At 39.0% G+C, this 13558-nt stretch overlaps 1 protein-coding gene across 15 annotated transcripts in view; it reads right to left on the reverse strand.

Moving 5' to 3' along the window:
- The window catches only part of neb (nebulin), a 70425-nt gene that overhangs the window by 18139 nt on the left and 38728 nt on the right, over window positions 1–13558 (reverse strand). For 12 of the 15 annotated variants that reach the window (XM_042426936.1, XM_042426935.1, XM_042426938.1 and 9 more), the window contains 34 exons: window positions 13415–13519; window positions 13175–13279; window positions 12971–13075; window positions 12677–12784; window positions 12483–12596; window positions 12099–12296; window positions 11447–11551; window positions 11100–11204; window positions 10879–10986; window positions 9930–10037; window positions 9697–9804; window positions 9472–9576; window positions 9248–9352; window positions 9045–9143; window positions 8827–8931; window positions 8502–8606; window positions 8293–8397; window positions 8016–8120; window positions 7428–7532; window positions 7193–7297; window positions 6899–7003; window positions 6601–6705; window positions 5492–5596; window positions 3913–4014; window positions 3679–3786; window positions 3461–3565; window positions 3245–3349; window positions 3040–3144; window positions 2814–2918; window positions 2564–2674; window positions 2357–2467; window positions 2040–2141; window positions 1420–1524; window positions 729–818 (listed from right to left, as the gene is read on the reverse strand). In XM_042426936.1, the coding sequence (XP_042282870.1) occupies window positions 729–818; window positions 1420–1524; window positions 2040–2141; window positions 2357–2467; window positions 2564–2674; window positions 2814–2918; window positions 3040–3144; window positions 3245–3349; window positions 3461–3565; window positions 3679–3786; window positions 3913–4014; window positions 5492–5596; window positions 6601–6705; window positions 6899–7003; window positions 7193–7297; window positions 7428–7532; window positions 8016–8120; window positions 8293–8397; window positions 8502–8606; window positions 8827–8931; window positions 9045–9143; window positions 9248–9352; window positions 9472–9576; window positions 9697–9804; window positions 9930–10037; window positions 10879–10986; window positions 11100–11204; window positions 11447–11551; window positions 12099–12296; window positions 12483–12596; window positions 12677–12784; window positions 12971–13075; window positions 13175–13279; window positions 13415–13519 (3672 nt within the window). Of the gene's footprint in view, window positions 1–728; window positions 819–1419; window positions 1525–2039; window positions 2142–2356; window positions 2468–2563; window positions 2675–2813; window positions 2919–3039; window positions 3145–3244; window positions 3350–3460; window positions 3566–3678; window positions 3787–3912; window positions 4015–5491; window positions 5597–6132; window positions 6235–6600; window positions 6706–6898; window positions 7004–7192; window positions 7298–7427; window positions 7533–8015; window positions 8121–8292; window positions 8398–8501; window positions 8607–8826; window positions 8932–9044; window positions 9144–9247; window positions 9353–9471; window positions 9577–9696; window positions 9805–9929; window positions 10038–10878; window positions 10987–11099; window positions 11205–11446; window positions 11552–12098; window positions 12297–12482; window positions 12597–12676; window positions 12785–12970; window positions 13076–13174; window positions 13280–13414; window positions 13520–13558 lie in introns of all 15 variants that reach the window. The other 3 variants (XM_042426943.1, XM_042426939.1, XM_042426950.1) reach the window with 2 other exon arrangements.

A 13558-nucleotide genomic window follows, 5' to 3' on the forward strand; every position in this document is an offset into this window, starting at 1 on the left:
AGGATTGTGATCCTGTTTCAGAGGGAGCTTGGGCTGTTCTGTCAAGTCGACCAGCTTTAGAGAGAAAGTGAGACAAAGCAATATCCTTAAACATTGTCTTAGAAAACACATGTGTAAATCCAGCAGCAATAATAAATTAATCTGTATTGTTCATTTTAAAAACTTGTAAAGTCTGCCATCATTTCAGAAGGCCTACACTGCCCTCTAGTCTTCGGAATTGAAAATGAAGAAATTCAGCATAGTTGACTGCTGGATATACACACGAGTTAGGATAGAATTGTGCACAAAGGAGAAAGATCATTACATTCAAGCATTCAGAGACAGACACAATGACTGAGTGATTCAAAAGGAAATGAGTAGAAAATGAGTAACAAAAATATGATCCATTAACATATAAGGCAATAATGCAACTAATGCAGTAATGCAGTGCTTGTCTATGCTCAGCAGTGAAGCAGAGCTTGTCAGGGAAACAAAAGAGCAGAGGATGCACATAATGCTAAGCTGCATGTTTGCAAGCAAAATCAAAATAACTTTGTGGGATTTGAAGATTCAAATGAGATCAAAAACCTTTTCCAAAAAACTTCTTGTAGTGCGTGGCAAAGGCACAGTGAACCCCGCAGTAAAATCCAGAATCAGTCAATCAATAAATAGATGAGAGGGGCACAGAAAGACAGAAGAGACAAACATATAGTAGGAGCCCTTTGGTTTCAGGGCATTAACCTCCTTACATTACTAGTCACGGCACTCATTTTCTTAATGTGACGCATCTGGGGGGTATCATAGGAAGCAGCTCCATGGAGGGAGGGCTTGGCCTCCACCTACAAAGCGCATTGAGATGGAGGGATGAGAACACAAAGACTAGGACATTATGGAAGGAGAGAGGAGAGGAAAGCAATGAGGAATAGGAGAGTAAAGAATAGAAGGATGGAGAGAGGAGAAGCAAGGTAGACAGTAAGGAGGAATTAGGAAGACAGGTTGAAGGACAGGGTGAAGAAGGAACATGTACAATGTTGTGATATGGGCAGTTAATAAGCATGTAAATCTACTTTCATGGACTCACAATGACAGAGTAAGACATAGATCGTAATGCAGGCTGGCAGAGGAAGCGCTATGGAAGAGCTGCTAGTTTTATAGTTAGGCCTACAGTTCTGCTGCTAAGCATCTACTACAGCAATACTAGTCTGCATGTATTATTAGCTCAAGAAAGCTGATCTGACAATAACACCCAGAGAGTTGAATTTGCTGAACTGAACTTTACTGGGGTAATATGACTTCCACTGACTGACGCCAACCTTCTTGACTGTGAAATAAAGAGTGGAAACATCTCAACGATGGTCACTGTAAAAAAAAAAAACAGTGGGAAAGCAGCAGGAATAGCCTGGAGCTTCACAGGACAGATGGTTGATTTGGTTTGTGTACCTGGCTGGTCAGCTTGGACACCTCAGTGGCCAGTGCGATGTCTGGGCGGTGGGCCAGAGAACCTCCACGACTGGCCTCCTCACGGGCCTTGTTACGGTAGCCAATCTGATGGAGACAAAACCAAACAAGAATCAGTGGACCATGTACAAACTACAGTGATGGGTATGTGGTCCTAAGTGTTTTTTATGTTACATCTTTGATGCCAAGCCATCATTGTCATGATGTATGTGCACTGCATTTCCCAGAGATCACTTTTCCATCATACAGTGTGTGCCATACAATAATTTATCAACTATTTTCTTTCTTTTGTTCATACTATACTACTGTTTTGTGTAACAGCCATTCACGCTTCTTATTTGCCATTCTTTTATTAATAGGTCTAAATACTGGCAGAGCAGAGAGACATTATACATGATTAAGGTGTGTCTACATCTATTTCTGGCTAACTGTGGGAGAGAAAAACAGGCTTGTACACAGTGAGATTTGTAAAAACAGAAACATGTGCACACACTGGTTAATACTTCTGATGCAAATAAGGCGTATGCTAATTTCTGCCTTTGTGTGGACACTTTTAAGTCTTTAACCCTGACAGTGTTTTTATGCATCTGCTTTATTATTACATCGCTGATGAGTCTGGCAGCCTGGGTAGCCTTCTTGATGTCAGGTCGGTCCACCACAGTAGTGTAGTGCAAGTTGGCTTTGGCATCCTTCTTGTAGGCAACCTGTAGGGTTGGGTAGAAGAGTAGAAGGGATATACACATGGTAAAAGAAGTAAGAGAAGCTGTGAAAATAGTGTAGGAGCCAAAACACTTAACTTAGCACATAATATTGCCAGTAAAAATGATATGAATTATCCCAGCATGGAGACTGTAAGCCGAGGGAATTGACAAAATAGTCAATAAAGTGTTATTTTTACATAGCCGTAGATATAACTCACGCTGCTCTGGTTTTTGGCCACCTCCATGGCATGCTTAACATCAGGTGGAGTAGTCATGAGGTTATACACTGACTTGCCCTTCTCCTTCTCAAACTTCGCTTTGTACAATTTCTGTAAAAAGAGACAAGAAAGTTAGGGGCCAACCTCAGAAAAAAAATGTTGAGGATTATGAGTCTGAGTTCTAAAATAAATGTGAGACAACTGTACCCCGCTGACAAGCTTGTTGATCTCCTTGCTGTGGGCAGTATCGCGAGTCTCGGACAGGGTGGTGAATGAGCCAGACTGCATTTCCTTCTTACTGGCCTCCTTGTATTTGCTCTGAGGAAGAATTTGAAGAACTTATAACACACACATTGTTATAGTCATAAAAAATTGTGTTTTTGTGTAATATATCTCATTATAAAATATGTGTACAAGGGTATAAAAACAGGTTGATTTTCTACTGAATGGTTCTTACTTCTGACACCAGAGTGCGCACAGCCTTAGAATGGAGGATTTGAGGAGTGTCCAGAACGGGCACATAGTGGCCCTTTGACTTTTCATACTTCGCTTTATACTTCACCTGGAGAGTAAAAATGGATAACGTTTAAGTAGGAATAAAGTATTAGTTGGGTTTACCACATGTCAAGTTCTGAAGTGTAGTATAGTCATAGAGTTGGTAATAAAGTAGGGGATAAACTTACATCACTGGCCATTTCAGCATTCTTCTTAGCCAGGACTGTTAACTTGTCATCAACCACCGGTATCACACAGCCCTTCATCATCTCCTTGTCATACTTGTACTCAACCTGTGGGTGAGACAATAGGAGAAACATTAGAAAAACACTATTGCATGTTGTCATGTCACCAAAGTCATACACATACTATAAAGAAAAAGCACCAACTCACATCACTCTGTTGCAAAGTGTTCCTTGCAGCATTGACAAAGTCGGGTCTGTCTGCTGTCCAGATCCACTTGTTCTTAGTGGCTTCATACTTCTTCCTGTAGTTGAGCTAACATAGGGAAAAAAACAAATATTTTATCAAGATTTTCAATTTTTTTTCTACCTAAGCAGTTTAAATTTCTTATTAAGACATTTATTTGGCACCACTGACAACACTTACATTGCTGATGTTTTTGTAAGCCTCCTTGGCAGCACGAATCTCATGAGCCTCAGGGTCCATGTTGATCTGGGCCTTGCTCTTCTCATACACCTCTTTATACTTCAGCTGCAAGATGCATGAGAAACGCACCATCAAACACAACAATTTATTTATTATGTTGGCTTTCTATGTCTCTGTAAAAAAGTCTTAAAGGTGCAGCCAGTCTGTGAGGGACTTACAGTGCTAGTGATCTCCTTGACTTTCTTCATGTGCTGTTGGTATGGAGTGTCATAAGGCATGGTGTATCCCTTAGCCTTGGTCTTGTTGTACTCCATTTTGTAAATGATCTGTGGAATGATCATCATTGCATAGTCAGGAGCAATTCAAAAGACACACACACACAAAAAGAAATCATGAAGCAGTTGCTGATTTAGAAAAATTTACCCGATGGACAAAAACAAAACAAAACTTACATCGCTGATCTTCTTGCTGCGTTTGTGGGTCTCGTACTCTGGAGTGTCCAGAACGGATGTGAACTTATCCTTGGCACGCTCATACTGCTCCCTGTACCTCCACTGAAGAATAACATGCAAAAGTTATTATCACTCATAATAACGCTACCAGTGTAATCATTAGCTTTTATTCATGTGTATTCTGAGTAGTCTTGCTTCTAATTTCTGGGGCTAAAGTAAAGACAAAAACTATCCATGAAAAGTGGTGGATAAATTCATGGAAAGAAATGTTGGAGCACTCATTAAAATATAGGCATGCAACAAAATTGTACTAATGCCCAGAAATTAGAAGTGACATTTAAGCATTACATGATTTCTTATTCTGAGTTTACTCTGAAGAAGTAAAAATAAATAATCACTATATAATAGTATAATAGCAGTTTTGTTATTTAACTATTCACTCTTTTTTTCTTGAATGATTCTCTAACAGTGAATGAGCAAACTCAGAAACACTTTACTTTACTTTACTTTCACATTATAAGTGTCATGTAATGTATCACTGGTTAAAAATAACACAGTCCATATCTTATAAGTGATGTGGTGCCATGCACAAGTTAATAAAAGCATGCATTATGAAAAAAAACATGCATGAAAACAGAGGTGGTTATTTTCCAGGTGAAAATGAAGACAAAGACACATGAGAGAAGCAATGCAAGGACTGCAAATGAAAATTAGCCTGCATGGCTAACTCTAGCACATTTACATGATGGACCTCAGTGCTTATGTTAATTAATGTGCATTGCCCCTTCTTAAATAAACATAAACATTTTACCACTATGCAGTCATGAAAATCTGCAGTGCCCACGTAGTTCATGGTGACCAGCAGCAGTCCATCTTATGCTATTGATCGCTGAATCTGATACATACAGTGGCTTCAGCAAAGATGAAGTTTACTCAAGAGAAGAGAGTGAAAGTCAAGTGACTAGTGGAACAGCTATGTACTAAAATAGCTGGTACAACATTAATACAATTTGTAAATCCCATTTTAAAACCAATATGTGTAGAATTTGAACGTTTCTTTGGCACCCCCAGTGGTAGTATCAAACATGACACTATGGCACATACCAGGATTGCCTTTTGACTTTTCTACAAAAAATCTTCAGAATAATCTGAAAGATGCTGTAATTACATAAAGTTCTACACATATACACTATAAAGTATATATGCTGCATATATTTCCTGACTCTAGATATCAGAGTGCTGTTGGACAACTACTGCATTGCATTTTAAAATAAGTTAAATATTGGGTTATCAATGAGGGATGGAGAGTTGTGGATGGGTGATGGAAGGATTAGAGGATGAAAGGGAAGAATGGGATGTCAGATAGTCATTTGGGAGTTAAAATGGAATGAAGGGAAGGATGAAAATACGATGTGATGAGACCCTGTCCAGAAACAGCAGGAAGGAACAGTGTAACTTGACTGAGCATCATGCTGAATTAACTTTCAACTGTCAGTCTTAAATTACAGAGGGATTGTTTTCTGCCTGTTTGTGGACAAGGATTGGAGTTACCATGGTTCAACCACTCTCGGTTGTTTACCTTACTGCCCATAGTGGACTGGTAAAGGGCTGTGAGGATGTCAGGGCGGAATAGCTCATTGCAGCCACTCTTTAGCAGATCCTTTGCTTTGGATTTATACCTTACCTGTCCACACACACAACCACATACACACACACACACACACACACACACACACACACACACACACACACACATCATGCAAAAGTTAAGGACACATATAAAAACAGCAGTGACACTGGGAGGGACTGGAGAAGGACTCCGGAGATCCAAATGTGACGATGGAGCTATATTCTCATCTGTGTCCTCAGTGACAGACATCATCATATTCAGAAGTGGAAGGATTTGTTCATTTGTTTGTTTGGGCTTACTCATTTTTTATTACAAAGCATAATCTATGCATTAATGAATGATTAAACTGTCTCTGATGGCACAGATAAAGGAGAGTCTTGCTCTCCTATTGCTCCACCTGCTATTTGAGTGACACAGTTTACAATAACCTGCTGAAGAGAACACAGGGACAGAAATTCATCATCATAGCCATGCGGCGACCACCACCAGCAGGTCTGTCGACGACCTCATGCACCGGTGTCAGAGGCCTGGAGGGCCGGGCCGGAGGAAACAGCGGAGGATGCAGGCCATGACACGACCAGGGCTTTTACCTGGCTCATCTTCCTGTTTTCCCTGGCCAGTTGGTATCTAGGATCATCTGTAGTTACGGTGAACTTATCTTTGGTCTTCATATAACCAGCTTTGTAGATTCTCTGCTCAGAATGTCAGATGGTAGTTAAAGACAAATGTCCAGAAAACAATGTGCGCTGTCATGTCATGAGAGTTTTCCAGGGGACAAAGGAAGATTAAAACAATTTGATATGATGGTGAAGGGCAACGTTTTTAAACATTACATGTATGTTACATGTAAAAAGAGGAGGTTAAAAACATAATAGGCAATAATCAAATAATACTTTAACTTCATGATTTTTACCTCCAAGCTGAAAGTCCATTTAAGATGCACAGAGAGAGAGAAAAGTATCAATTTCACAAAGTCGATTCAACAAATTGATTATAACATATTTGTTTCTGCTACAAACATCAATTATCATACTGGGTTGAAGAATGAAAGGACTTACATCATTGATGAGCATGGAGGCTTGTTTGGCAGCCTGGAAGAATGGAGTGTCACAGGTATACTTGAAGTTGCCTCTATTCTTCTCAAAGGAGGTTTTGTACAGTCTCTGTTACCAAAAAAATGAAACAGTTATCAGGATCAGTTAAAATGATGGCATACACTACATTATTCAGTATATTTGTTATATGAATTAAACAAATCATGAGTAATTTATGGTACTTTCTATAGTATGAAATTAACATGTTTGTCATATTGTTGATGTAATAAATGTTAAAATATGAACTAAATAGAACCCTTACCTCACTGTACAGTGTCTTGTTTCTTTCAGCCTGCACCAGCTCAGGTGTGTCCCACACAAAGCAGCCAATACCCTTCAGCCAATCCAGGTCTTCCTTGTACTTGATCTAAAAAGAGAAGAAAAAAATTCATTTAGATACTACACAGCCAATAATACTGCATGACCTTCTACCCACTGAGGGTCACAGTTTTAATATAGAAGATGTGTATTTTTGGGAGGCTTGATGCAATTTCAAAACTTTCTCAGCATTATTAAGTGCCACATAACCACAAAATATCAATTCAACAGTACTCACATCGCTGATGTTATCGCTGGCAATTCTGCTGAAGAAGAACTCAGGACGGTCGGGGATGGACTTCCATGTACCCAGAGATTTAATGTACTTTTGCCTGTATTTAACCTGTGGTAGAGATGGATGGACAGAAAAACAGTAAGATAGACGAAAGAGTTAAAATCAAAATTATATTTCCTTTTTTGTTGACATTATCTAAATATAATGGTGCAAAGAGAGCCTAATTTTAAGTGCTGACCTCACTGATGTCGTCTGTGACTCTGCGGTGGTAGGTGATGTCCAGAGCATCCTTGACAGTAAGGTAGTGGCCCTTAGAGAACTCGAAGGTCTCTTTGTAGCGCAGCTGAAGACATGAACAGCAACAGAATGGTTACCAGACAGAAAATACAGAAAGTGGTGTTTGTGGCATCTTTGTTCTAAAAGTAATCTTTAATCATAAGTCAAAGCCCACATTTTGCCTCATTGATTCTTACAGGCAGCATTTTGTGGCATGGTTGAAAAGTTTATAAAACAACATGAGATCTGTAATAGGAGATCACTCCATAAGCTAATGAAATTCTTAACTTGATTAAAAGTTTTCCCAGATGGAGTCAGACATGATTCATTGCAGGTTTTATAGACTAATGCTCTGAAATCAGTTGATATCCAATTTTTATTTAAAGTCCCATAACTCAGATATTGGGTTACTGCTAAAAGGGAGCTTGAGCAGAAGCACCAGAGGGACACCAAAAAAAAAAAAGAAAAATATCTAGGTAGGGATAATGAAATATGATAATGATATAAACATTATTCTTTACTATGCAGGTTATCAAATGAGCATACTCACATCACTGGACTGGAGGTAGGCTTTCTTGGCACGGACCAGGAGGGGTGTATCAGCAATGGCAGTGTACCTGTGCTTCATCTTCTCATACTGATCTTTGTACTTGAGCTAAGGGAGGAAACAATTATTGCAACACATCAGGAGAGTTAGTTAAGTCTCAAGACATGCTTACTTTTATAAAAATCTACAGAAGTGAGGCATTATGAAGGCAAGATAGCCCACTAGTAAATAGCAAGGATATCCAAACAAAGATAAAGGAGAAATGATGAGGAGGACTTACATCACTTTGGACTATTTTCATTTTTCTAGCATGGTCCAAGTCTGGAGTTTCCATTTCTGGGGTAAAATGGGCTCTTTCTTTATGAGCAAGGTCCGTGTACTCGAACTGTAGAAAAACAGAACATACAAAATAATGTTACATTGCAAGGAAAAAGAAACATAAATTTGTGTAAAAAAACATTCAATAAGTGATAGTGTATCTAAACTTGCCTTATTAGTCAGCTGCTGGGCCCATTTGGCTCTCTGGATGTCCACAGAGTCCACAGTGGTGCTGACTTTAGCCATTTCTTCTTTGCTATGGGCTTTGTAGATCAGCTGAAATTATAGGGTCAGAAAAAGTCAAAAGCTTGATCAAAATGTATTTATTTATTTATTTTCAGACAGAATACTATCATTTTTCTTAGAACACAAGCCTTGGAAGATACTGCTATTTAAAAGCTACTTAGTTGTCAAGAACTTTACTTTTATTTGGAGACCTAATAATGTTACAGCTATCCATATAATGTGATAATGAGTGTTTGGGAAAACGACTCACGTTGCTCATGTGGGTCTTCAGCTCAGACACACGCTGGTACTCTGGTGTGTCAAGGACCACGGAAAACTTGGAAAGGTTCTTCTTAGCTTCCACTGGATAGTTGGCCTATAAATTAAAAAACAGGCCATACAAGTGACTGTGATGCCACTGCAGTAAGTTGAATATGCAATGAAAATGAAGGACAGTGATATAAGAGGATATTCTACTGAAGCACATACCCTTTGTTTGGTGATGCTGCGGATGTGGACCATCTCTGGGGTGTCATACAAGAAGCAGCCAATGCCTCTTAGCCACAACAAATCTTCTTTGTATCTTAGCTAAAAACAAAAAAAAAAAGATTTTAAAGAACAATTTCTCACAAAAGTTTCCAAGTCAAATGTGTGAAAATGTGAGTCAGACTTTATTTCTTTTTCCTCCATACCTCGCTGGTGATCTCATTGACGTGGTAGCAGTGCATCAGCTCAGGTGTAATGGGCATAGGGATCAGCTGTCCTCTAGTATTGTAGTATTTCTCTTTGTAGCACAACTAGAATGATCAGAGAACAAAAAAGTTGCCTGAACATAATATGCTAATCAACTCCACCAAGCTACATGAACAAAAATAGGAACACAAAAGAAGTAAATTGTGTGAGAATGGTTCCATACGTCGCTGAGATTGTCCTGGTTCATCTTGACTTGTTTAATTTCAGGGGTGTCGTAGGTTGTGTGGATCTTGTCCTTTTTCTTGTGGTAGTCCGCACGATACAGACGCTGGGGAAGTGGAGAAAGTGAAGTGTGAAATTGTTTTATGCAGTACAATTGCCACAAGGTAACAATGTAAATCTCCATCAACTATAATGTGTCAAGAAAAGCAGCAGTGTTTTATCTTACCTCGTTAATGATCTTGCTAGCATTCCTTGCGTTGACGAAGTTGACTCCCTCTGGATGAAGAGTGTAGGCCTTAGCCTTCATCATCTCATAGGCCGCCTTGTACTTCGCCTATCCAAATAAAAGCAAAAGGAATGTGACTCAGTAACATCAAAACTATGTGAGCAGGGAGGCTTAATTGCTATCCAAAGAACAGTTTAATTGGATGATTCAAGATAGGACAGTGAAATACTTACATCGCTGCTGACATGGCTGTTCATCTTAACCTGCTTGATGAGAGGGGTGTCACTGGGCAAGGAGTATCCGGTGGGCATGGCGTGCTTGTTGGCTTCCTTGTACCAGTTCTGAGAGAAGCCAGGACAACAGGGTGAGACCAGATGTATTTCAGATTAAAAAACATGTATACTGATAGAAAAATACAATGGTAAGACATATATTGAGGGGACAAAATAAAGCCATAAACCCTGAAGGTAAACTCCTAAAAATGATGTAGATTTTATATCCAGCATTTTTTAAATTTATTTTTGTAGATATTTGTCTGCTTTCTCTCCCAATTTTAAATACCCATATTCCCAGTCAACTGCTGTGTAGAGATTGATAGCCATGTGCTACAGTACCTCTGTGACTCACTGGTGGTTGTCATTGCACCAGTGACCAGTAGGAGGTAAAATTATTTAAAACATTTTTGATTAAATAAAGACAAGAGCTGTGTCTGAAATCAATCCCTATTTGCTACATAGTGCACCGTGTCAGTGTAAAATGTTTGTCCTACAGGGCCCATACAAATTCCCGGAATAGAACGAAAAATGTGTTGTCCAAAGCATGTACACTACTTTCTGCTAAAATCTCATGATGCAATGCTTTGACAGATGCAAAAACTTAGAGTCAGTGATGGTACAAAATTATGATGAAGCATAAGTCTCTAAAATCTAAATCTACTACTCACTATAGCGTAAACAATGGAGTGTGTATGAGTGAGTGAATGATTTTGGTCAAAGCAAAGCAAGGATTTTTTGAAGTGCATGACCAAGCTGGATTGGTGGTGATTGTGGGTGAGAACTTTATCCCTGGGTCACTCATGCTCCTACCATCCAGCATTGGTGACAAATTCTTACAGTGTACACACAGTGTATATATGACAGTAGTTCTTAAACAAAGACAAAATATTAAGAAATACTATCTTACATCACTCTGGATGTAGTTTGCCAGGCGTGCCCTCTCTGTATCAATAGTGACAGCAGGAGAAGTGTTGGTTCCCTTGACATTGGTGTGGTAATCATAGCGATAGTGCAGCTGGAAAATGAGAAGAAAAAAAGATTAGATGTATGATCATGATTTTTTGTTACGTAATGAAATATAGATAGTAATAAACCAACACCGTTCAGAGAATTTAAAGAGTCACTTACATCGCTCAGGTTTTGAGCGTTCTGCTTGGCCGTCTCATACTCTGGAGTCTCCATCACCACTGAATAGTCCTTGAAAGCCTCAACACCTTTGGCTCTGTACTTGTGCTGGAATAGAAACAATAAAACATGGCAATCAGCATTGGTTCGGATTAAACACCAGATAGTATAAAAAGTCTGGGGAGGATTTACTGGAAGGGAAGAAAATGAGAGTTGTCTGAAAGCTAGAAAGAGGAGGAATATGAAGAACATTTGAACAGTGGAGGGGGAGCTAAAAGTTGTAAATCAAGTCATTGCAGATAACGTGGAATAGAAAGTAGCCTAAGAATGAATATATTAGGTGGGCTAACCTCGCTCTGAAGATCACCAGCATGCTTGACACGGATGATCTCCGGTGTGTCCCAGGCATAGCAGCCGATGCCCCTCAGCCAGTTCAAGTCATCCTTGTAGAAGATCTGAGGATAGCGCACAATAAAACATACTTTCAATTATGGCAATCATATTAACATATTTTGGTCATGTCCTACTGTAAGTTAAGGGACTTTTGGTAGATGTGTTTTGTATTGTAAGTGGTTGCAACCTGACGCTTTTTCATACAATGTATAGTTCAAAAAAACAACAACAAAAACTAACAGACAAAAAAGACCATAAACACATATGTATACTGTTTACATATATATACTTATCTCACTTCTTTTGGACTCTTCAGTTGCCTTTGTACTCATGAATATGAACTACTACTGAATAAAAAATTAAACTGTATATCCAGCTGGAAACTGGATAAAGAAAAACTTGTCATATTAAAATAAGAAATTATCTTGCACTGTATAAGATGCTAAATTTTTTTAAAAATGCGAGTTAAAAAAGAAGATACAATATTATCAAAAATAATATCACTGATAAAAATATAAGCTAGAATGTGGCTGTACCTTTGACCAATCTGTAACTACTGTGGCTGCACAGTAACAAGCACAGAATATCAAGCTGAGGGAAGTTACTCACGTCACTGAGCTGCTCGCTGACTTTGCGTGCTTGGACATACATCTGCATGTCAGGAAGGCATATCCACTGATGGAGATACTTGCGGTAGTGTATCCCACTAACGGTGGACTGGGTGTTGCGGGCAGACAAGATATCCAGCATGTCTGGTGGGATATGGTTCTTGGCCTTGGTCTTCTCATAGTCCTGCCTGTACAGACGCTATAAAGATGGACAACAGATGGTTCTTTAAGTTCTCGCATTATGTTTGCACAAAAAAAATCACATTTGGATGCATTTTAGATTGTTTATCAAAACAGAGTTAATCTTACAGTACAGCTCCTGTATTCCTCTTCAAAGGAAATTTGCACATGAGGAAGATGAAATGGCTCAATAAATTTAACTTACATCAAGGACCAGCTTTCCAGCTTTGACACAACGAGCAGTGGCAGGATCATCCTCAAGAGACTTGGGCAAACTGTAGAGGGATTTGAACTTCTCATAATCCTCCTTATACTTCACCTAAAGGGGCAAGAAATTTCATATTGTCAAAAATAGTAATAAAATGGAATAAAATTAATAGAACTCAAAGTTGAACTCACGCCGCTGAGAATGATCTTCTGTTGTTTGGCATGCTGCAAGGCATGTGAGTCATGTGGAATGTGGTAGCCCTTGGCTTTGATTGTGTCCCAGGCAGCAGTGTAGTTTTTCTGATGACAGAAAAGCCAGAATATAATCATCATTACAACATGCCATTGAAAAAGCTGATAGCTTAAATGTTGTCAATGAGGTTCAAGGTTCAAGGTAGGATTTACCGGGGAATTAAATTGCATTCCTTCAGTGCTACAATGCACACAATGACTGAAAGAGAGATATGTTCATGTATCTCCACTTACGTTGCTGAAGAAGTATTTGAAGTTGTGGCATCTGGCATAATCGTATGTATCCAGAACAGTGGTATACTGGTGCTTCTCCTTTTGATAAGCCTCCCTGTAGTTCAGCTGTCAATGACAATTGTATATAAATATTGCACTCATTTGGGCATTCAAACAGTAAAAAAAACAGTAAATATGCTTATTCAAAAAGTCCAGCTCACTCACCTCACTGGCCCAGGTGTGACCCAGGACAGCAGTCACATAGACTGGGGTGTCTGTCACAATGGAATAATTGTTGTATTCTTTCTTGGCATCCTCTCTGTATTTAAGCTAAAAAGGAAAATATGACAAGAGAAAATAAGAACAGGTTCATGAAGTAAAGAATTAAATTATTTATCTTAAATGCCTGGACATTAAGAATTATGTTTCTAAATGTTTCCAGTAAATTTCAGTGTGGTTACTCACATCACTCTGCAGCTCGTAGGCCTTTTTGGCACGTATAATCTCTGGCGTGTCCCACACATAGCAACCAATCCCCTTCATCCAGGTCAGGTCTTCCTTGTAGAACACCTATAAAATAAAGAGAGGAAGAAAGCACATATTTATTTG

This window comes from Thunnus maccoyii, chromosome 11 (genome assembly GCF_910596095.1).
Source record: "Thunnus maccoyii chromosome 11, fThuMac1.1, whole genome shotgun sequence".
Taxonomy (NCBI): Eukaryota; Metazoa; Chordata; class Actinopteri; order Scombriformes; family Scombridae; genus Thunnus; species Thunnus maccoyii.